Source organism: Camelina sativa, chromosome 1 (genome assembly GCF_000633955.1).
Source record: "Camelina sativa cultivar DH55 chromosome 1, Cs, whole genome shotgun sequence".
Lineage (NCBI taxonomy): Eukaryota > Viridiplantae > Streptophyta > Magnoliopsida > Brassicales > Brassicaceae > Camelina > Camelina sativa.
This window is the reverse complement of record NC_025685.1, coordinates 1,958,050-1,980,774: the sequence shown is the minus strand read 5'-3', so window position 1 is coordinate 1,980,774 and position 22,725 is coordinate 1,958,050. Positions and strand designations below refer to the sequence as shown.

The following is a 22,725-nucleotide window of genomic DNA, read 5'->3' as shown; positions in this document are numbered from 1 at the left end:
CGTATAATAAGTTTCCCTTGTGCACATGCTACACACGTGAGATTTTTAGGGATAACTTTTCTCTCTTTAAGGTTGTGCCCATTTGAACTATTAATCAGTTTACGCATCATGTTCGTACCCGGATGGCCAAGCCGGTCATGCCATAGAGTGAACTGTTCATTGAACATTTTGTGCTTTGCCAAGTTAGCTTCTATCATGTTAATCTTAGCATGGTAAAGACCAGTGGCTAGTGCAGGTATAGTCTCTAGGACCTTCTTATGTCCATTTACAATTTCAGTAATATATAGAAATTCTTTGCTACCTTCACCCTTTGTTTCAATATGATAACCATTCAACCGAATGTCTTTAAAGCTCAATAAGCTTCTCTTAGAGTTGGGTGAGTACAAGGCATCACTTAGTTCAATATGTGTGCCATTAGGTAATAATATATGAGCTTGGTCGTAGCCTTCTATTAAGCTTGCTATACCCGCAATTGTACTAACATTGGCACTTTTCAATATGAGGTTTATGAAATATCTTTTGTCTTTTAATATTGTGTGGCTGGATTCACTGTCCACCACTAGTACACTCATATCCTCGGTCATTTCTATAATGACAATAATTTTGTTTTAAACTTTAATAAAACAAGCAAATAAATATTGAAATAAAATCATTGAATTTAAACCAAAATAATTATCCAATACATAAACCGAAATAAAGCATAAAAGCTTAGAATTTAAACCAAGGCCATAACATAAAATTAGTTATCTTCTTTAAAACAATCGGAAGTCTCATAGGCTAGTGAGTCATCATTCTCATGGTCGAAGTCATCTTCACCATCGAGATGCACATAGTTGGCTTCTGGGTTTTTCTTCAAAATCTCTTGATATGCATCAATAAGATGTTTGGGTGTTCTGCAATTCTTGGCCCAATGGTTGGACATACCACATCGGTGACAAACAGATTTAGCCTTGGATTGTGGTTTAAAGGACCCACGGCCCTTACCACCACGTCCGCGGCCTCCACGACCATTACCATCAAAGCGGCTAGCCTGGAATTGCCCAGGACCACCACGTCCTCTGCCACCACGGCCACGACCATAGTATCTTTCTCTGTGGACATAGTTGGTCTCTTTGGGCTCCTTAGGCTCATTCGGATTTTGCTTTACCACACCCACCTTGTGTGCTTCTGGTAATGGGGCTGTACCAGGAGGTCTCATAGCACTATTCATCAACAACAGCTCATTGTTCTACTCAGCTAGCAGTAAACACGAGATTAGGTCCCCATAGGTTTCAAAACCTTTTTCTCGGTATTGTTGTTGAAGCAATACGTTGTTAGAGCTAAAAGTAGACAATGTCTTCTCTAGTAGCTCTTTCTCGGTGACCTTACTACCACACAACCTAAGGAGTGAGACAATCCTAAAAAGCTCTGAGTTATACTCATCCACGGATTTGTAATCATGGATCCTTAGGTTTTTCCAATCAAATTGAGCCTTTGGTAGGAGCACCGTCTGTTGGTGTCCGTATCTGCGTTTAAGCTCTGTCCAAAGGTCAAGAGGATCTTCTATGATGAGGTACTTGTTCTTAAGACTCTCAACAAGGTGATGGCGCATATGCATAATGGCCTTGTACTTTTGTTTGTCAGTACAATTAAAATTTTCCTCAATGCATTCAAACAAGTCCTTTGACTTTAGCATGATCTTAGTGTCCAATGCCCATTGCAGGTAGTTTTCTCCAGAAGCATTCAAGGCAGCATAGTCTAAGTTGTTAAGCCTTGACATCTGAATAAAACGGAAATAGACAACCGATCATTAGCATGCGGTATTTGAGACCGAACCATGCAATCAATCAATAGGTCATGCGGTATTTGAGACCGAACCATGCCATCAAATTAAACTTAGGTCATGCGGTATTTAAGACCGAACCATGCCTTGCCTTATATATATATTTTTCGGTTTTTAGTATGCATGGAAACAAACAAAACTAGATAGAAACTAGCATGCAACAATTTCCTTTTCTTAGGTGTTTTTAGAAATTTTCTTTTTCTTAACTTTTCATTTTCTACTTAGGATTAAGATAAATAATTTAGGGAACTAGACTTTCTCTAGGTTCCGATTTTAATTTAGGGTTTAGGGTTCTTAAACAGCCGAAAATAAACAAGGAAAAATCTATGCCAAATTTGATTTAATTTCAAGGATGCATGCAGTTTCATATTTTAAATATCCTAGAATAATCAGATTAATATTTCACTTATGGAACTCGATTTTTTAACAGTTTAGTTCTAGAGGTTCTTATGCAGCAAACAATCAAGCAACAATAAACAACAATCAACCGGATTTAAGCTTGACAAAGTTTGGTGCAATTTCACAAACAATCTAACAATCCTAAACGACCGGTTTTAGAGTTTTATAGGATTAAGAGATCTTAAATATTGTTAGTTGTGTGCTTGCATGTTTAGGGTTCAATAGTCTTTAAGATCAGGTTCGATTATATGGTCCCATAAAATTTTGATTTTACCTTAACACCAAAGGGGTCTGACCAGTTTTGATCTGGGAGCTAAAGACCTCAGATATCACTTGACCACGAACCACGAACCTCGAACAGAACCGCAAATTGCTTTCCTACGAACAGATTTTGAACCGCTCCTTGCACCGCTCACGTACTGCACTTACCCCGGAACCGCGAACCACGAACCAACCTCGACTGGTTTCGGATGGAACTTGATCACGAGAACAGGTTTGCTCGTGAATAGGATTTAGTTTCGAACAAAGAGGAGAAAGACGGCGGTTTAGGGTTTAGGTGGAAGAAGAAGGATGAACGGCGACGGTTAGGGTTTTAGGGTTTTACTCAGCTCGATCTTTAGGGCAATCGTGTTGATAACGTGTTGTAAATTAGAGAGTTCAAAGTGTAGAATCTCTTGTTCTTATTCATTGAATAAACTCGAGGTTACATATATATAGTCAAAGGCAAAGCCCAATTACATTAGGAATACTAAACCGACTAAGATTAAAGGATGTGGCCGATGGGCCTTATGGCCTTGGACGGACATGAGCCATAAACGGGCCGTGTATGAGCCTGATTATGGAATCCATCCGATAAGTGGTTTATAACATAGAGTATATAATAGATTATTTTATATATCTTATTGTTGGGTAAAAAAGTTTTGAAAATAAGCTACAGTATTTATGATATGCTCTGTTAACTACACTAAAATAGTATATCACTAATCCGTAAAAAGATTGTGCTTTAAATATTAGTGCAAGTAGATATTTTTGTTAGAAGATTGTACGTACTAACCAGTGCATATTTCAATTAATTATTGTATTTAGGAGGAAAGAAAAGCTTATACTGTATGGTAGTGGGATAAGCTTAAGCTCACTAGTGCACTACTGCATATAAAGAAAAGCAAGCATTAACCTTAACCAACTAAACTATACTATACTGTATTTTTACTATATTGTAATTTTGATTTTCAACTTTATTTTTCTTAGAATTTACTGTGTATTCAAACTAACTTAAGTTTAGTTAAGTTCAATTCAATATCTAATATAATCAAAACTGGAAAAAATTAGTTAAATTAAGTCAAAGGAAACTAACCTGTAAATTTACCAAATTAATTAAGTCCCAACCAAAAAGCAAAGCTACTTTTAATCTCTTACAAAATTATAAGTACACTTCTTGCAAAAAAATATATTTATAGAGCTTATTGCTTGTCTTTGTAAACTTCTATCATAACACGTGTACCGTCGATTTCACAGAGTAAGTTGAACTGTTTAAAGAAACATGAACAAAAGAGGAAACAAAAGGACAATGTGTGAAACCGCTTGGAAAACCTAGTTAAGAATAATAACAACCTCAACAAGTATCTATTGTGAAAATATGTTTGGTCTATTTACAGAATTATACAAAGGTAGACAGACTTTATTTTTTTTATGTTTGGTAGGGATGAGTCACGAGCTTTTTATAAATAGCAAATATTGGCCATGTCATTGCTGAAGTTGTCAGAGTGTTACTTAATTTTAATTATTTATAATCTTTGAGTGGTGATCCTTTTTCCCATATGACGTATATAAAAGAAAATAAAATAAAATAAAAGCATACAAGGACCACAACAACAATCATAATAATAAACGATACAATTGACAACCCAAGCACTACTACTACAGTACTACTCTTTATACCTAATGGGAAAAAAATGGTTTTAAAGTGGGATCATTGTAGCTTTTTAAACAAAGCACGTCAAGCCAACGCTACAGTTAACATAAACACAATAATATAGCAATTCCCTATTGTTTTTGATATTTGATTTCAATTATATTTCCAAATATAAAGTAGGAATAGAAAGAAAGACAGAGTAGCATAAAAGTTGAAGGTGATTGGTTGATGAGCCACACTTGTAATTCATACATTGGTTAGTCTCTCTCTATCTGTCTTCTCCTTCCCTCTCTCTCTCTCTCTCTCTACTCATGTGTGTGAATGAATCTCTGTTTCTTTTTTTGGAACCGATATGGCTTCCTAACAATTGGGCTTTTCTCTGCCTCTTCCTAGGAATCTGAAGTTTTCTCTCTACTCTCTATACTCTTACTCTATCACTCACCATCTTTGTAAGTTTTACTCAGTCTCTTCTCTTTATTCTTTATAGAATTCGCAACATAGGTTTTGGTGTGTTTGATTTTGACCAACATTTAGGGGGTTTTTATTTACTTCTTTTTGGAGTTCGTTTGGTATTTGGGACTCAAAAAGATTTCAGTTCTTGTGCTCTTATCTTCTCGTTTCTCACAATCTTTTTTTAACTTACTTTAGACAACAAGTCTGTCTCTTGATGATGATTCACATATGGGTTTGGTCATTCGTGTGGTTTTGCGTAATACCCAATCCCAAAGATCTTACCTTTTTTTTCTTTTTTTTCTTGCAAGTTTCCAAATCGGGTTTGAAATTAGACAAAGATTTCACATCCAAGTCTTATAACTTCTGTTGACTTTTCTTGTTTTCTTTGTTATATCTTCCGCAGAAACAAATCTCTCTTCTTCTCGGCAACACCGATTTTTCAGTTTTTTTCTTTTTTGAAAGATGGCTATGCAAACTGTGAGAGAAGGTCTCTTCTCTGCTCCACAGACTTCTTGGTGGAATGCTTTTGGATCTCAGCCGTTGGCTCATGAGAGTCTTGCCGGAGATTCTGACTCGTTCGCCGGAGTTAAGGTCGGATCTGCTGGAGAGACAGAACAAGGTGTAGATAAACAGAACAACTCTGTAACTCACTTAGCTTTCTCTCTTGGTAAGTGACTTCTTTTGTCTTGTCTCCTCTTTAAATGTCCTCAAATGGATGGTTCTAGTGAAAATATCTGAGCTGTCCACAGTAGACTTTTGTGGCAAGTCCTAGGATATGAGAATTAATGTTATCTGAGCTAAATTGTCTCAAACTAAAATACAAAATTCTTCAGGATACAAAGATGATTAAAAGCCCTAGATATGTGGTGTGCTTCAAATTCTGAACTATAAAATCTAAAATGTCTTCTTTTCTCTTTAGGCATGTGTGGTTCTAAACTGCATAAATGCTCTGACTTGGAATAATTCCAATTGTGTATTTATTAGGTGATGTAAAGAGTTCGAGAGTTGTGTCAAAGTCTCATGGAGCTGTTTTCGCAATGCAATCGCCTAGTTTGGAACTTGGATTTACTCACCCATCGGTAAAGGTTTCCACATTTAGAAACATCTACAAGGAGACCTATTGATCATTTCCCTTTTATTGTTTCTGAGTATGCTATTTTTTTGTCACTGCTTAGATATACGCAAAGTATCCTTATGGTGAACAACAATACTATGGAGTTGTCTCAGCCTATGGATCTCAGAGCCGAGTAATGCTTCCACTAAACATGGAAACAGAAGATGGAACCATCTATGTGAACTCAAAGCAATATCATGGAATCATAAGGCGACGTCAATCGCGTGCAAAGGCTGCTGCTGTTCTTGATCAGAAGAAACTGAGTACTAGGTGCCGCAAGGTAATTAATTATAAAATATGGAAACTATTTTGATATTTTTGTTGCAGATGAATTCTGATTAGTGTGTTTGTTTTAATTCCATGTGTGTTGCAGCCATATATGCATCATTCACGCCATCTCCATGCATTGCGCCGTCCTAGAGGATCCGGTGGGAGATTCTTGAACACAAAAAGCCAGAACTTGGAGAAAAGCGGAAACAATGCAAAGAATGCTGATGGAAACAAGCAGGTTCAGTCTCAACCTAAGCCTCAGCAGAGTAATTCTCAGAATTCTGAAGTTGTTCATCCGGAAAGCGGAATCATGAACTTATCGAATGGACTAAGTGTCACGGGATCAGAAGTTACAAGTATGAACTACTTTCTGAGTTCTCCAGTCCGTTCTCTTGGTGGCATGGTAATGCCTAGCAAGTGGATAGCAGCAGCAGCAATGGATAATAGCTGCTGCAATTTCAAAACCTGATCCTTTACCGTTTCACAGTCAATGTGGGAAAAGAGAACTCTTGCCTTGCAAAAAGGACAATGAGTTTTTTTTTTTCCTTCTTGGTTGAAAGGATTCTCCTTTTTGCCAATCCAATTGGCTGTGAACAGGCAAATCATCTTTGGCTCATTCTCTTCTCAGTTAAGGTTTCTTCGCCGGCAGGTTAAAAAACCTTAATATATCTTCAGTGTTAAAAGTAGTTAAAACTGGTGAAGAACAATGGTGGGTTTGGTCACTAAAAGTCTAAAACCCACTTGTTCCAACTAGTAGTGTGTGTGTGTGTGTGTGTGTGAAGAACACTCTTGTTATCTGATTTTCTGATTTTCTGATTTTGTAGCTCTCTCTGTTGTTGTGTGTGTGTCTCAAACAACTGTAAGAACTTTTAAGTTATGTGGTGTGACATATACAAGACGTGTGTTTTTGTATATTTGGTCCAGTCTATGTTATGTTATTATTTGCTTTGCTTATTATTATTTCAATATCCATCGCCCATATCCAGCAAAGATAGAGAGTAAACAAACTCTGTTTCAAATTTAATTAGGTTTTACTAAGGAAACTACGAGATTTTTAAGTTTTCTCATAATCCCAATTGTCTAGGGTTTGCCGCGGTATAATCAATAAGACAATGGATCTCAAAGAAAACGTAGCCGAGACGACGACACAAGGAGACTCGAGCAAATTGATGGAGGCAACGACAGAACCTATGGCACAATCTTCGCCTGTTGCTTCTGCTTTCCTGACAAAACGTAAGGACGAGTCTGACCAGGTTGGGAAGAGCGGCGATGATGAATACGTAGACTCTGACGACGCGAATCAAGAGAGCGGCGATGATGAATACGTAGACTCTGACGATGGGGATGAAGAGAGCGGCGATGAGGCTGAAGAGAGTGGTGATGGGGATGAAGAGAGCGGCGATGAGGCTGATTACGTTAACCCTGATGATGAGCTCTTACATCCGACATGGTGGAAAGTCCCTGAATGGGATGTGGACAGCTTCGATGGTCTCGAGTACGATTCCTCTGAATATAAAGATGAGTTCCCCGATGAAGAAGATGAAAAAGAATGGCGCCGCTTTAAGCGTCAGCTCATCGAGAATAAGGTAACGTATTGAACTTGAACTCAAGTGAGTGCAATTTGTTAGAGCTAGATAAAAGAGTAAATCTTGACTACATGGTGTGCCTGCATTTGACTTTTAGGGGTTTTATGTGGAGACTGAGCTTTGGTCAATGTACAATTACTCTGATTACAAAGTCGTCCCTAATTTGGATTTGGATGCGGGTTTCGACCAAACCTACGGCGAGTACTTTGTAGAGATGGCTTGTCTCTGTCTCCAAAGATACAACAAAGACAAGGTTTATTAGTTATAACATTTTGTTCTCTTGTCTATACGTACATACAGGCTACTGTTGGAATATTGAGAGGAAGAAGGAAAGAAACAGAGCAAGAGACTTTGTCTCTTCTCCTTCGAGAAGACAAGAGAACGAAACTGAAATATTTATTTACATGAAACTTGTTTCATACATCAACGACAAAACTGATTTATATAGAAAACAAACTGACACTAGATCATAATGAGTTGTGTCTCTTTGTCCTTGCGACTCTTGGATGAAACGTCACAAACCAAAACGTCACGACTTATACGTTGCGACTCTGAAACTCAATTATCGACCAACACTCCCCCTTAATTGAGTTTCCAGCTAACTCCAATCTTGCTTCAACGTTCTTCCAACCTTGTTGTGCTTAATGAACTTCTCTGTTTCCAGGTAATTAATGACATCATCTCTCCCTCTGGTTAGAGCTTTCTCTTTTTCTTTCACACAGGCTGTTGCTCAGTGTGATTTTCTTTCTCAAAACATCACACCTTTTTTGCTCAGAAGCTTTCTTCTGTTTCGTAAAAACAGACACCTTCTCACATTTGAACCCTTGGTTTTTTCTCACCTTTTTTTTTGTTTTGTTTTTTTTTGCGAACCTTCTCCAAGGATCCGTCAAACTTTCACCATGTAAGTTTTTTTACATCGCCTTCGTGAACTTCCCTCACGTCTTCATCCGATTGTTCTTCCAACCTTCTTCCATTCACTTTGTTCTAAGTGAACATTCTGATTTTTCCTTTTGGTGTCCTTTTGATCACCAAATCTGGGCGTGAACCCTTTCACCAAATCTGTGCGTGAACTCAGCTTCCTTTCTTGCTTGGTGTCTTCCTTTGATTAACTCTTCAAAAATTTCTTGCTAAATCCGGCACAAGAAATACCTTTTTGATGATCTTCTCTCCTTGGCTTGTCATCACTTGGATATTCCCTTTCCCTTTTGCAAGTGGCTGCTTCTCCCTTTTCTCTCTTAGGTAAGCAGCTCCTTTTTCTTTTTTGCTTAGTTTCTTCCTTTGAACACCATCAGATTGACGTCTCTGTGACGTCTCGTGCGTGAAACGTCTTCTTCAGTTATCTTATCAACCGGTTTATGCTACATTTTTTTAAGAGGTAAGCATCCTCCTTTAGTGCTTGGTGTCTCCATTTGATCACCATAACGTCTCCATGACGTCTTACGCGTGAATCTCCACCACGTCGTCTTCGGTTACCTCTTCAACCGGCTCCTGCTCAAAAATAATTTCTTATCTATCACCTGACAGTCCTAGCTCCCATATAGAGCTCAAAAACATTACTAGCTAAGCGACATCACCCAGCCTCGTCGGTTTCTCATGATGTATATGCAAACTACACAGGGGATTCGATCAAAATTATAGGATTTTTCCGTCAAAACACACCACATTCACAGTAATCAGAGACGTACGAAACGCAACTTAACCACAGATTTCAAAAACCCCGGAAAGCACTAAACTTTCTTTGTCAAATTCACATATAGAGCTCAAATACATCACTAGCGACGCTAATCTTACATCATCCATGGCTGATTCTAAAGGGTACGAACTGTGCAAGTGTACAAGGCCCTAGAACTTTTCGATCTACGTAAAAAAAAAGAAAAAAAAAAAAAACTCAAAGAGAATCTATATGCAAAGGTTCTACAATGAAACGGGAACAATATTAAGATTTTTGGAAATGGGTTAAAACATGCAGTTTAAGATGCCACGGGAAGAACAAGATGTAACAAATGGAAGAAGCTTAGAAATGGGAGAAACGGAGACATTAGGTTTAAATCTCTCCGTTTAATTAGAAAGAAGCCACAGGATCGGACTTTGAAAGCAATTATATATCTGTTATAAAAAAAAATAAATAAGAAATTTGAAAGCTCTCCAGTTTTTGGAAGAAGCTCTAACCCAGTGCCGGCATAAACATATTACATGTCCCTGGAAAAAAAAAATGCCCTTTAATCTATTAAAAAGTTTATTAATTTTTTTTGGATTTTTTTGGTTTATATATATATTTGTTTTGTGCCTTTTCTAGCTTACAAATATTTTTTTGTGCCCCTTTAACTTACAAATTTTATTTTTAATGCTCTTTTAACTTACAATTTTTTTTTTGTGCCATTTACTTATATGTAAAAGAAAGAAACAGAAGATGGAATCTTTGCTGATGCAGTCTGGAGAGGATGGAGTTCGCACCAGATCATATAGTATGAAGTCGTATGTGTAATGTGTTAAACATTTCAACTTAGTAATAAAGCACTTTTATTGTGTTGCCAATATCTAAGATTTCTGTGCTTATCTCTACATTAGTTAAATAACTTGTCACTTGTCAGTGTTTGTATTTTGTGTCATAAATCTTAAGAGACTAATTAAGCGTTTGTGTTTATTAACTTTGGAAGCATGACATGTTGTCTCCTTTGATGTAGTAGGATACTAGGATCTCTTTTTGTTATGTATGACACATGAGTAAAACAAACATATCCATACATAAACCAAAATCAGTTATAAGGACCAAACAAAATTTAAAGTAAAATCATGGTAGATAGAATTCATGATAGCATAGTAAAATTATCAATGCTGAAACCTTCTTTTATCACGCTCTGTATATTAAAAAGTCCAGGGTGAATGGAACAATAGATGTGAACGGTTACTACAATGTAATTTGGACAAGGATGTAGAGTATGTATATTTTCACGTCGAGGTGACTGAACGTGTGTTTGTTTGTATGGAAAGTTCTCAAACATTTAGAATTTTTGATTCCAAAATAATATTTTCTTTTTAGAATTTTCTCTTGTGTTTATATATTTTGATTTTAGAATTAAAGTGAAAAAAAAAAAATGATCAAAAATATATTTTAGTTGGCAAGCAAGCAATTTTATTTGATAAACAAATATTTTTGATTTTATTGGTTTAAATCGATAGAGCCTTTTTTTGTTAAGCATAACCAACCGACCGGGGCAACCCTAGAAAGCTTAACGCCGGTTAAACAAAAAGAGCCTACCCCCGCCGGGTTATCCCAATACAAACAACGGCGTTTTTGGTTTTTCCTCTTCTTCTTCTTCGGCCTGCGCCGTGCGTGCTCTCTCGAATTCACAGGTAAGCTACTTCGATTCATACTTTTAAACATATATTGCCTTCGCATTCCCCCTTGTGGCAATTTTTCTAAGGTCTGTTTCGATCCCCTACTAGAGAGATTTTTAAACCTAACTGTTCCGTTTTCTTGTACAACTACTTTACATAGATTAAGTCGTCGTGATCTAGTTGTTGCTGTTGACATAGTAAGCTTTTAAGTTCACGCAGTCTCAGAAACGGGCTTTGCTCGGTGATGTCGATTTGGGGTGGGGGGTTATGGGTTTTTTGAATTTGTGTTTAAGTTGTGTTTCGTGTGTGATTAATCTAATTCAGAGGCGTAATTTTAACAATCTCAGGTGTTAGCAACTAGGCTGAATCAGTTTTATACTGGCTGACCTAAGAGGAATACGATATTCCAGAAGACATGGTACGATCTGAGCCTTGTGTTCTGTTCGCTCAGACCTTTGTTCATCCTCAATTGGACGAATATGTCGACGAGGTAACCTCTATCTTTTGTTTATGATAATAATACACTTGAATTGCTTCCCTGTTCTTTTTGCTGAGCTTCTAGGGGTTGGATTAGGGTTCTGTTGTATCTCAGTCTCTTAAACCTCGTAAAAAATGCTTGCTTTCATAGTATTACGGTCTATTTGTACGGGATTGGTCGGAACAAGTAGTACATATGGTGGTTTGTCATTCATTCTATGTCACAAGTTACTTCTTTGGTTTCACGCTTACTGAAGATTTATTTTATGTTCCCTTTAAATTCTTATAGGTAATATTTGCTGAGCCAGTAATTATCACAGCTTGCGAATTTTTGGAGCAGAATGCATCCTCATCTTCTCAAGCTGTTTCTCTTGTCGGGTATGTCCTTTTTTTGTTTTTACTGTGTATTATTACATTCGTTCTTGACTTTAACTATTGAGGATCTTGAAGTAGTAATATCCACCATTAGAAGTCTTGTTGAATGCTTGGTCCCATGTTGTCGACTCTGTAGATGTGATCTCTGTTGATTCTTTGATGTTAAGCCTTGTTTTGGATGTTACAGTCCACGATTAACTATTTTCTTGTCACTGGATGGAAGGGAGAATGATAAGAAACCTAAATTTGTGTAGAATTTCTGAAAACCCCGCACTTGTTACTGTAACAAAAAAACTGAACTTTGCAGACATAATATTTTGAAACAGTGGTTTGGTTGACATGTCCAGACTCTAAAAGTTCAGGTTCTTTTTCATCCGTGGTAGTCACTTTCAGTGAAAACTAGATTTTGGGTCAATTCGTCTTCTAGAAACAAAACTAGTGAAGGATATTGTAGCTGGACCACTTGTAGTTAGATTTTTCAGCTAAAGATTTCTGTTCTTTGTGAATGACTTAGAACCTGACAACATTTCTTGAGCGTGGGTGATATCTATGGCTGGTTATCTAAATGTTGACAATATTTTCGTTAGGGCAACTTCACCTCCTTCATTTGCATTGGAAGTGTTCGTACGATGTGAAGGGGAATCAAAGTTTAAGCGACTTTGTAATCCTTTTCTTTACACTCCATCAGCGCCCTACCCTTTGGAAGTGGAGGTAACTGCTAAACTTGATTTATCTGTAGAATGATATTTGTTTCTTTTCCCTTTCATTTCTTTTCGGTTGTTGGGATTGATTAGTTTGGTATCTGCGACTGATGCTGGTAATAACATTTGGGAATGGTTCTTACGTACGTTTTCTGTCGTAGACCAGAGTAATTGGCTACCATAACTGTTGGCTGGAAATATGGCTTACAGCTGTAGATACTCCCCTAAAGATGTGTATATATGTAAGCTAGATTAAATATTTGTCTTCTGATAATAGGTTTATGATATAATAGAGGGAGTAAATGAGTTGTTGTAGGTGTAAGGGGTTTAATTTGGGTTGGGAAGGAGAGGACTTTAGAGTATTGAATACCTTTTATTATGCCATCTTGTGTGTCATACGTTCAGTCTCCCTCTATGCTATCAGAAAAGTTGTCAATCATTCCTATTTGCAGGTTTCAGTTCCTCGCATTACTTTTGGGTACTCTTAAAATTTAAATTGTTCTCATCAAAATTGTAGGCTGTTGTAACAAACCATCTGGTGGTTAGAGGTAGCTATCGGAGTTTGAGCTTGATCGTCTATGGGAACATTGTGAAAGATTTGGGGCAGTACAATATCATTCTTGAAGGTCGTTCTGTAACTGATATTGTGAGTTCCACTGAGGGTAATCTTGAGGACTTGCCATTGGTCTTGCACTCAGTTAACAGAACAATAGAGGAATGTCTATCCTCTCTAGACATAGTATCTCTCGCCCTGGCTGCTGTAGATGTGCCTGTGGAAGTAAAGCGATTGTTGCACCTGCTGCTAAAAGTCTTTGATAAGCTAGCTACTAATGATGTAGTAAATAAATTTGTGGATACGGTAGTGTCTGGGGTCTCTTCTTATGTTACAGACAATGTAGATTTCTTTTTAAAGAATAAGAATTCTCAGGCCGTGGCCAGTTCTCTAGATTCTGGGTTATTCCATGATATAGTTGACAGGGTTAAGAAAGATATTCTTGATCTCAATGAAATTCAAGAATCAGATGTGGCACTTGGAGTGTTCAGCTTTCTTGAATCAGAGACTTATTTGGCTACTTCCCAACAATTGGTTGATATGTTGAGCCCATATATTCAGTTTGAAAGAGATTCTTTATGTACTGTCCTTCCACAGCTTTCAAAGGTATTTACATTTTCGTTTTAGCTCTCACACGCTGGTGGTAGAAAATTGTAATATTAATAGGTTAATTGTTGTTAATTTTCTCATTTCAGGGAAAAGCCACTCTTTTAGGTTTAAGTTTGGCATTTTTATTATGCTCTGGTCGAGAAGGCTGCCTCCAATTTGTCAATTCGGGTGGGATAGATCGACTTGTATATTTGTTTGGTCATGATCTTCAGAATTCTACCACCATTACCTTGCTGTTACTTGGAGTTGTAGAGCAGGCTACACGCCACTCAGTTGGGTGTGAAGGATTTTTAGGTTGGTGGCCTCGTGAGGATGGAAACATCCCATCTGGGAAGAGTGAGGGCTACTGTCTTCTTTTGAAATTACTTATGCAGAAACCGTGCCATGAGATTGCCTCTCTTGCAATTTATATTCTTCGTCGTTTGAGAATTTACGAGGTTATATCAAGATATGAGGTACTCTCCATATTAAGATTTTGCTGGCATTATTGATAGGCCCTTTATGTTAAAATTGTTACTAATATTCTGTCCATCAGTTTGCAGTGCTGTCAGCACTGGAAGGTCTCTCCAATTCTCATGGGGCTGCAACTCATAATCTGGATTCGCTATCGGATGCTAAGTCACAACTTCAAAAGCTCCAGGTTTCTTCCTGCTTGTAATTTCTCGCTTTTACAATCAGTAAACCAACCATTTTACATTTTTAACTGGTGTTACTGCTGAATATCAATTCAGAAGCTGATGAAGTCACTTGGATCAGTCGAAGATCCATCACCATCAGCCTACGCAGAAAGAAGTTTGGTCTCTGATAATTCTGAAGGGTGGTTGTCATACAAAGCCACGAGTAAACTAACTGCTTCATGGGCATGCCCCTTTTATAGCTCTGGAATTGATTCGCACATGCTGGCACTTCTGAAGGTAAATCTTTAGGTTAAATTAGTCTTTGACATAGACAATTAAGCACTATTTTAGTTGCTAAAACATTTACTAAATATGTTGCGTGTCAGAATGGAATTATCATTTCCACTTCTTGTTATGTCACAAATTTTTGTAGAGGGTATTCTAATTAATAAACCTTACTTGAAGCGTCTGACAATGCACAGGAGCGGGGTTTTCTTCCTTTGTCAGCAGCACTTCTCTCAATGCCTGGATTGCATTCTAAAGTTGGAGATATTATGGATGTGTTTACTGATATTGCAATGTTTATTGGCAACATAATTCTTTCATTTATGTTTTCACGCACAGGTATTCTTACTTAACTTACCCACTATAATAGACTTGATTATGTGCATTAGAGTTGTAATACATCATGTATCTTCTGTTTTCCAGGATTGAGCTTTTTGCTACATCATCCTCAATTGACTGCTACAATAATACAATCTCTGAAGGGATCTGTCGATCTGAACAAGGAGGAGTGTGTCCCTCTCCACTATGCTTCAATTTTAATATCCAAGGGTTTTACTTGCAGCTTACTGGAAATTGGAATTAATCTTGAGATGCATTTGAGGGTGGTGGGTTCACTTTACCATTGGGCACATGCTTTACATGCGTAGATTTATACTTGTATCCTACTATTTCTTATATACTTCATTCAGGTGAGTGCGGTAGATCGTTTGCTCAAGTCGACACAACAAACAGAAGAATTTCTATGGATTTTATGGGAATTGCGTGATGTTTCTAGGTGACAAATATTTTGATGCCATGTCTTGGTGTGCCAAATTCTGCTTTTGTTTGTCTCTGTTTTCATTTGAAATTAACTGGTACGCATTCTGCAAGTGTAGGTCTGATTGTGGACGTGAAGCTTTATTGACACTAGGTGTTTTTCCAGAGGTATGAATCTGGTACCAAGAAAAAGAATATACTTCTGCGCTTTTTCTTCATCGTGGTTTCTCGCAATCTATGATAAACTTGTCTGGAAAGAATTCATAATTCTCATTTTCTTCTCCTCCTTTGCTTCTGAAGCTGATAAATGGTAAAACATTTTATGGTGATTGTTTGAAAAATCATGTGTTTGGTAGTGCTTTTAGCTACCTTCACGAAATTTAAACCTTTGGTTATAATGGGAGCTTTCAGGGAGATTAGTGGACGAAAATGTTGCATCTGTTGTCTCCTGTGATGGTCACATAATTTTTGACTATTACCAAATTGTTAATCTCTTTGTTTCTTGTGCAAAATCTGTTAGTGTTCTAATTCATTATTGTTAAATCACCTATTCTGAGTGGTGCATTTTGTATTGAAGTAGGGATACTCGTGGCTTTCACTAAAATACTTTATTGTTCTATTTTAGGCTTTAGCAGTCTTGATTGAAGCTTTGCATTCAGCCAAGGATATGGAGCCAGCAGTTGAAAATAGTGGTATCGTTGCTGCTTTATCTCTGAATTTACTACCCTGGCGTAGTCTCTTGGTTATCTTCTTTCAAAACCCCTTACTTGTTTAACATTCTCATTTCAGGAATTTCACCGCTTAATCTAGCAATATGTCACTCAGCTGCTGAGATTTTTGAGGTCATAGTCTCTGATTCAACTGCATCATGCTTGCATGCTTGGATTGAACATGCCCCAGTCCTTCATAAGGCCTTGCATACTTTGTCACTCGGTGGTTCTAATCGAAAGGATGCCCCTACACGATTACTTAAGTGGATTGATGCGGGTGTAGTTTATCACAAACATGGTGTAGTTGGGCTTTTACGTTATGCTGCTGTCCTGGCTTCTGGAGGGGACGCCCAATTATCATCATCAAGCATCCTTGGACTGGATTTAACACCGGCTGAGAATGGTGCTGGAGAATCAACAAATGTCTCTGAGATGAACGTGCTAGATAATCTTGGAAAAGTTATCTTTGAGAAATCTTTTGAAGGTGTTAACCTTTCTGATTCATCAATTTCGCAGTTGACAACAGCACTCCGGATTTTAGCGCTGATTTCAGATAATTTAGTATGTTATCTTTCCCCATAATTTTGTCCAGAAATTACTTTTTCTTTTAGATGTTGTAGTCTTCTAATTTAAGTGTTCTGAAATGCTGTGCTTTGTACAGACTGTTGCTGCTGCTTTATATGACGAGGGTGCGGTTACAGTGGTGTATGCTATCTTGGTCAACTGCAGCTTCATGTTTGAGAGGTCCTCGAATATTTATGGTAAACTACTGTCTATTCTATGGTTTTATATAACTCCTCTATTGCTGCTACCATTTGACTCTCAGATTTAGACTGATGATAAGAGATGCTGGGAAGAGTTTAAATCACCCACTGACTGGATAACCGTTTTTTCTATTTATTCTTTTAAGAACTTTCTTATAGGTTCACGACGTTTTCAGTTATTTTTCATCAATCGTTTGATGATTATAGGGGACACTCAACTAGTTCTTTTGTTTTGTACTAAGCAGATTATCTGGTCGATGACGATCATGGATGCAGTTCTATTTCTGACTTTTTGTCTGAACGTAATCGTGAGCAAAGCTTGGTGGACTTGTTAATTCCTTCCCTTGTCCTTTTGATATCTGTTCTGCAAAGACTACAGGTCTGTTGCTTTAAACATTATTAGTTTCTTCATCATGTATCAACAAATGATTTGATTCTGCGGAATAAATTTGATTAATCTCTTCTCTCAAAAGCCATAGCTTCTGAACTTTTGCCTTTACCTTACTTTGTTGAGACTCTATAATTGCGGGATTATGCGTCTTCATTATCCCCTCTGGTCATTGACATTGTCTTTACTGTCTAAAGGGAACTAAGGAGCAGTATAGAAACACCAAACTGATGAAGGCACTCCTAAGGCTACATCGGGAAGTCAGGTGAGTTACTTGTCTTTTGTTTTAATAGTATAAATCACATGTATGTTTTAAGCAAAGTTAAGCTTTGAGCCACAATGGCTTGTTTTCTTTCCAGCCCGAAGCTAGCTGCTTGTGCAGCTGACTTGTCCTCCCATTATCCGGACTCTGCTCTTGGCTTTGGAGCAGTGTGCCACCTCATTGTGTCCGCCCTTGTCTGCTGGCCAGTTTATGGATGGATTCCTGGGCTATTCCACACTCTTCTTTCGGGTGTCCAGACGTCCTCTGTTCATGCCTTGGGTCCAAAGGAGACCTGTAGTTTCCTCTGCATTCTAGTATGGAAATCTTACACTTCCACTAATTATTTTCAACATATATTTCCATATATTATCTTATACTTTATTCTTCGTTGATTTCTCATTGCAAGAGTGATATTCTCCCCGAAGAAGGAGTCTGGTTTTGGAAGAGTGGCATGCCCTTATTAAGTGGTCTCAGAAAGTTGGCGGTTGGGACATTGATGGGTCCACAGAAGGAGAAACAGATCAACTGGTATCTGGAGCCTGGTCCACTTGAAAAACTGATAAACCATTTAACACCTAATCTTGACAAGATTGCAAAGATTATCCAACATCATGCAGTATCTGTATGTTCTTCTATACCTAGTTAGCTCCAGTGTCTGCTGCTTTTGCTTTTGTTATCATCTATCCAGCATGATATGTATTTTGTCTTATTCTTCAACAGGCATTGGTGGTCATTCAGGATATGCTTCGGGTTTTCGTAGTTCGTATTGCATGTCAAAGGGTTGAACATGCTTCTATCCTTCTGCGGCCCATATTTTCATCTATCAGAGATGGTATTTTGGATCAGTCATCAACAAGAGACACTGAAGCTTATATGGTGTTTGTTCGGCCTCTCTAGCTCGCTATCTATTTACTGCTGCTCCTAACCAGTCTCATTACTTTCTTTCAGGTCTACCGATATCTTAACTTTCTGGCTAGTTTATTAGAGCATCCGCATGCGAAGGTCATACTCTTTGCCTTATGTCATAGTATTCCTTCACTTTTTTTGTTTGTTTCTTATTCACCTGAAATTTATTCACTTTAGGGATTACTGTTAGAGGAGGGTATTGTTCAACTGCTTGTGGAAGTTCTGGAAAGATGTTATGATGCCACTTATCCAAGTGAAAACAGGGTTCTTGAGTATGGAATTGTGTCCGAGTCTAGTGTGATTCAGTGGTGTATTCCAGCATTCAGATCAATCTCACTACTATGCGATTCACAAGTGCCTCTCTCGTGCTGTCAGAAAAAAGAGCTGTAAGTCTTTTTTTCTGCAGGATTGCTTAACGTTACCATTTTTGGGTGCGTTTATAACACGGAACCTAATTGTACTAGGATTACGTTATCTATATTACATTTATATCTAATCGATTTTGTATTTATATTAACTTGCACAGATTGGCCAGTTTGAGTGCAAAAGATTGTGCATTGATTTTTCCCTTTGTGCTGAAGTTCTGTCAGGTATATTAAATTTTGTCGACATTGTAGTGATCTATGTTTATCAATTTCCAGATATAATTATGTTTGTGTTCTTCTTATGTTGCTCGCCTCGTCCCTATGGAAACATGGTAAAATTGCTGCATCTAATATGCTATGGGTTGTAAATTATGATTGTTTGTTTGTGGCAATAGATTCTGAAATATTGATGAGCTCTTCTAAGAGATATCTTTGTAATATTTTCTTATTAAAATATGATTACGAAGAATGATTTTCTTTTTACAGGTGTTGCCTGTTGGCAATGAGCTATTATCTTGTCTTTGCGCTTTCAAAGACCTGGTCTCATGTGGTGAAGGTCAAAATGGTCTGGTTTCACTTTTGCTTCATCTGTTTTCTGGGGCCGAAGAACCTGTATCTGCTGAAAGGTGGTGTGACACTAGTAGTATGAGTCTCAATCAACTAGAAATGAAGAAGAATCCCCCTTTTCTGTCTTGCTGGATCAAGTTATTGAACTCAGTTAATTCAAAAGATGGGTCCTCTAGTCTTGCAATTAAGGCAGTAAACGTTCTGAGCGTGGGCTCCATCAGATTATGCCTTGATGGTGAAAGGTGACTCCCATACTCTTCATAATCTACTAAATTTCTGCTCACCCAATACAGGACAAATTTGATAGGATTTAATAACTTTGATAGGCGACGTGTCCTTGTATGGCCATCTTCACTACGTATGTGGATAGAAACATAATGTCTGCCAATGCCTTTTAGTTTAAGTTGGTGCATGCATACAGTTTAGTTAATCTGGTTTTGTTCAATTAATATAAGCCTAAAAATTAACAAGCAGAAGACATGCTGTTTACATTTAAATGGTTCCAACTAGTATATCAAACCATTCCTTTTACATATATATTTAACACATTAATTAAATTCTCTGTAGTCTAATTTTCTTCATTTTCGCAGTTTGGACTCGAAGAAGGTTGCAGGACTTAAATCCCTTTTTGGCCTTCCAAGTGAGTATAGTGGTACAGACACTTTTAGAGAGGAAACCATTGGTTTGATTGAACAAATGGTGACACTGTTGAGTTCAGTGACTATGGGATCTGATAGTTCAGTAACAGCTGAGACGAAACCCTATTTGCATGAGGTACGGACTACCTCATCCACTCTTTTCTTGCATCATCCACTTCTTTTGTTGATTTCCTCTTAGCACTGACTTCCGTATTCTATTTGTGGATTTGAAGGCATCTCGGTCGTTGCTGTCGTTGCTAAAAGACGGGAATATTGATGATATTATCTCCTGCAAAGGTGTTCTTGTTTCTCCTGGGAATTTTGATATGGTTGATTTGGAGTCTGAAAACATTGAGGATGATCTCTATCAAAGAGGACTTGAAGACAAGTTCTGGTGGGAATGTCCAGAAACATTACCTGAGCGTCTGCCCCAGTCATCTCTCCCTGCGAAAAGGAAACCACCAACTTTGGAGAGCTCTAGCAGGCGTGCCAAAGGCGAAAACTCTTCTGTTGACATACCGACCCAAAGTTCAGTTCAACGGGGGTTGAATTCTGTATCCCTTCCTCCTGCTCGTCCATCTAGAGATAGCTTTAGGCAGCGCAGGCCGAATACCAGCAGGCCTCCCTCTATGCATGTAGATGATTATGTTGCTAGGGAAAGGAGTGTTGATACAGCTGGTAATTCTAATGCAATAACCATTTCACGAGCAGGATCTAGCAGTGGTAGACCTCCATCTATTCATGTTGATGAGTTTATGGCCAGACAGAGAGAACGAGGCCAAAATGCCTCCACCATTGTGGTTGGAGAGGCTGTTGTGCAAGTGAAAAATCCTACTCCTGCTAGAGATACTGAAAAAGTTGCAGGTAAACCAAAACAATTCAAAGCCGATCCTGATGATGATCTACAAGGAATAGATATAGTTTTTGATGGTGAGGAATGTGAAGGACCTGATGACAAGTTACCCTTTCTTCAGCCTGATGAGAACCTTATGCAGCCTGCTCCCGTCATGGTTGAACAAAACTCTCCTCACTCCATTGTTGAAGAAACCGAGAGTGATGCAAATGGAAGTAGTCAGTTCTCTCACATGGGCACACCTGTGGCATCTAATGTTGATGAAAACGCTCAGAGCGAGTTTTCATCAAGGATTTCAGTTTCACGCCCTGAGATGTCGTTGATTCGTGAACCAAGCATTACTTCTGACAGAAAATTTGTTGAGCAAGCAGACGAATCAAAGAAAATGACCGCTCTGAAGACCGCTGGCATATCTGAATCTGGGTTTGTACCTGCTTACAACATGCCAGGATCATCAGGACAAAATTTGATTGATCCTAGAGTGGGTCCCCAGGGATTCTATTCAAAGACTAGTCAGCAACATACGGGCCATATTCATGGTGGATTCAGTGGTCGGGGGGTTTATGAACAGAAAATGATGCCAAACCAGCCTCCTTTACCTCTAGTGCCGCCTCCGTCAGTCTCACCTGTGATACCACATTCTTCTGATTCTCATTCTAATCAATCCTCCCCGTTTGTAAATCATGGAACACAGTCTTCAGGAGGACCCATCCGGCTTATGCCACCGCTCCCTTCAGCAATTCCCCAATACTCATCTAACCCATATGCCTCGTTACCACCAAGGACATCTACAGTTCAATCTTTTGGATACAACCAGGCAGGTACCGCTGAACAACAACAGAGTGGTCCGGCGACTGATCATCAGTCTAGCAATCTATCTGTTCCAGGTACCGGAATGACCTCTTATCCTCCCCCCAATATAATGTCATCCCATAATTTTAGCAGGCCGTCATCTCTCCCTGTGCCATTCTATGGAAATCCTTCGCATCAAGGAGGTGATAAGCAGCAAACTATGTTGTCGGTTCCCTCCATTCCTCAATCACTCAATCAACAGTCCATCCCTCAGCTGCCATCGATGCAGCTTTCACAGTTACAGCGCCCTATGCAGCCTCCTCAGCATGTTAGACCACCCATACAGATATCTCAACCATCAGAGCAAGGAGTATCAATGCAAAACCCATTTCAGGTTCCAATGCATCAGATGCAGATGATGCAACAGGCGCAAGTCCAGCCTTACTACCACCCTCTTCAACAACAAGAGATATCTCAGGTGCAGCAACAGCCACATCATCATGCTGTACAAGGTCAGCAAGGAGCTGGGACTTCCCAGCAACAAGAATCTGGAATGTCATTACATGATTACTTCAAGTCCCCTGAAGCCATTCAGGTTTGTAATCCACACTCTTGGTAATGATACACTGATCTGCTTCGTTTAATAGTATTATGTGCCACAGCTCACCATAATTCTTAAAAATCCTCTGCAGTCTCTATTGAGTGACCGCGAGAAGCTGTGTCAGCTTCTGGAACAACATCCGAAGTTAATGCAGATGCTTCAGGTTGTTTTTCTAAATCGATTTGTTTACTTATTTTTATGTGCTTTTTGTATCATCAACCTTAAGTGTGTTTCTTGTAGAGTTTTAAACTGAAATGTGTTTATTCTTGTTGGTTGTGACAGGAAAAACTTGGGCAGCTATGAGAGGAGAAGAAAGAGACTTTTCAGCAAATACATCCCTTTTTGCTTACAAGTTGCTTTTCTGTTTCTGTAATGTTAAATAACATGTACATTGTTTCCTTTGATATGTAAACAAAAGCGGTAATAGGTATCGCTTTCTGTTGTTGTTTAGTCATATTCATGTACATTAGTAAGAAGAGTGACTCTTCTTTCAAGGTCTAGTCTTGGCAACAAGCCTGTACAAGGCAAGAGCATATAAAGACTTGAATAGGGAAGTAACACACATTGAGGACTTAATAATCTTACATTTACAATCCTTTAATGTAACAACA

At 38.3% G+C, this 22,725-nt stretch overlaps 3 protein-coding genes across 4 annotated transcripts; all 3 read left to right on the top strand.

Annotated features, from left to right (window-relative positions):
- On the top strand, positions 4,326–6,439 carry LOC104715202 (nuclear transcription factor Y subunit A-2). 2 transcript variants are annotated; one of them, XM_010432678.2, is made up of 5 exons: positions 4,326–4,582; positions 5,049–5,253; positions 5,571–5,665; positions 5,762–5,980; positions 6,074–6,439. In XM_010432678.2, the coding sequence occupies exons 2-5, from the start codon at positions 5,049–5,051 to the stop codon at positions 6,437–6,439; spliced, it is 885 nt and encodes a 294-aa protein (XP_010430980.1). In that variant the 5' UTR covers positions 4,326–4,582. The 2 variants fall into 2 exon arrangements, with proteins under 2 accessions (XP_010430980.1, XP_010430951.1); XM_010432649.2 differs by having other exon boundaries at positions 4,327–4,582; positions 4,990–5,253.
- Positions 6,475–7,894, top strand: LOC104715142 (secreted acidic protein 2-like). Its single transcript, XM_010432598.2, has 2 exons — positions 6,475–7,556; positions 7,654–7,894. Exons 1-2 carry the CDS (start codon positions 7,083–7,085, stop codon positions 7,816–7,818), a joined length of 639 nt encoding a protein of 212 aa, XP_010430900.1. The 5' UTR covers positions 6,475–7,082; the 3' UTR covers positions 7,819–7,894.
- Positions 10,761–22,614, top strand: LOC104715076. The gene is made up of 28 exons (XM_010432543.2): positions 10,761–10,910; positions 11,243–11,385; positions 11,662–11,750; positions 12,335–12,458; positions 12,966–13,607; positions 13,697–14,065; positions 14,146–14,250; positions 14,342–14,524; positions 14,710–14,851; positions 14,936–15,117; positions 15,202–15,287; positions 15,388–15,436; positions 15,894–15,960; positions 16,058–16,539; positions 16,640–16,739; positions 16,988–17,121; positions 17,328–17,395; positions 17,490–17,706; positions 17,799–18,014; positions 18,113–18,268; positions 18,341–18,394; positions 18,476–18,684; positions 18,825–18,888; positions 19,150–19,472; positions 19,821–20,004; positions 20,102–22,108; positions 22,206–22,277; positions 22,397–22,614. Exons 2-28 carry the CDS (start codon positions 11,311–11,313, stop codon positions 22,415–22,417), a joined length of 6,420 nt encoding a protein of 2,139 aa, XP_010430845.1. The 5' UTR covers positions 10,761–10,910; positions 11,243–11,310; the 3' UTR covers positions 22,418–22,614.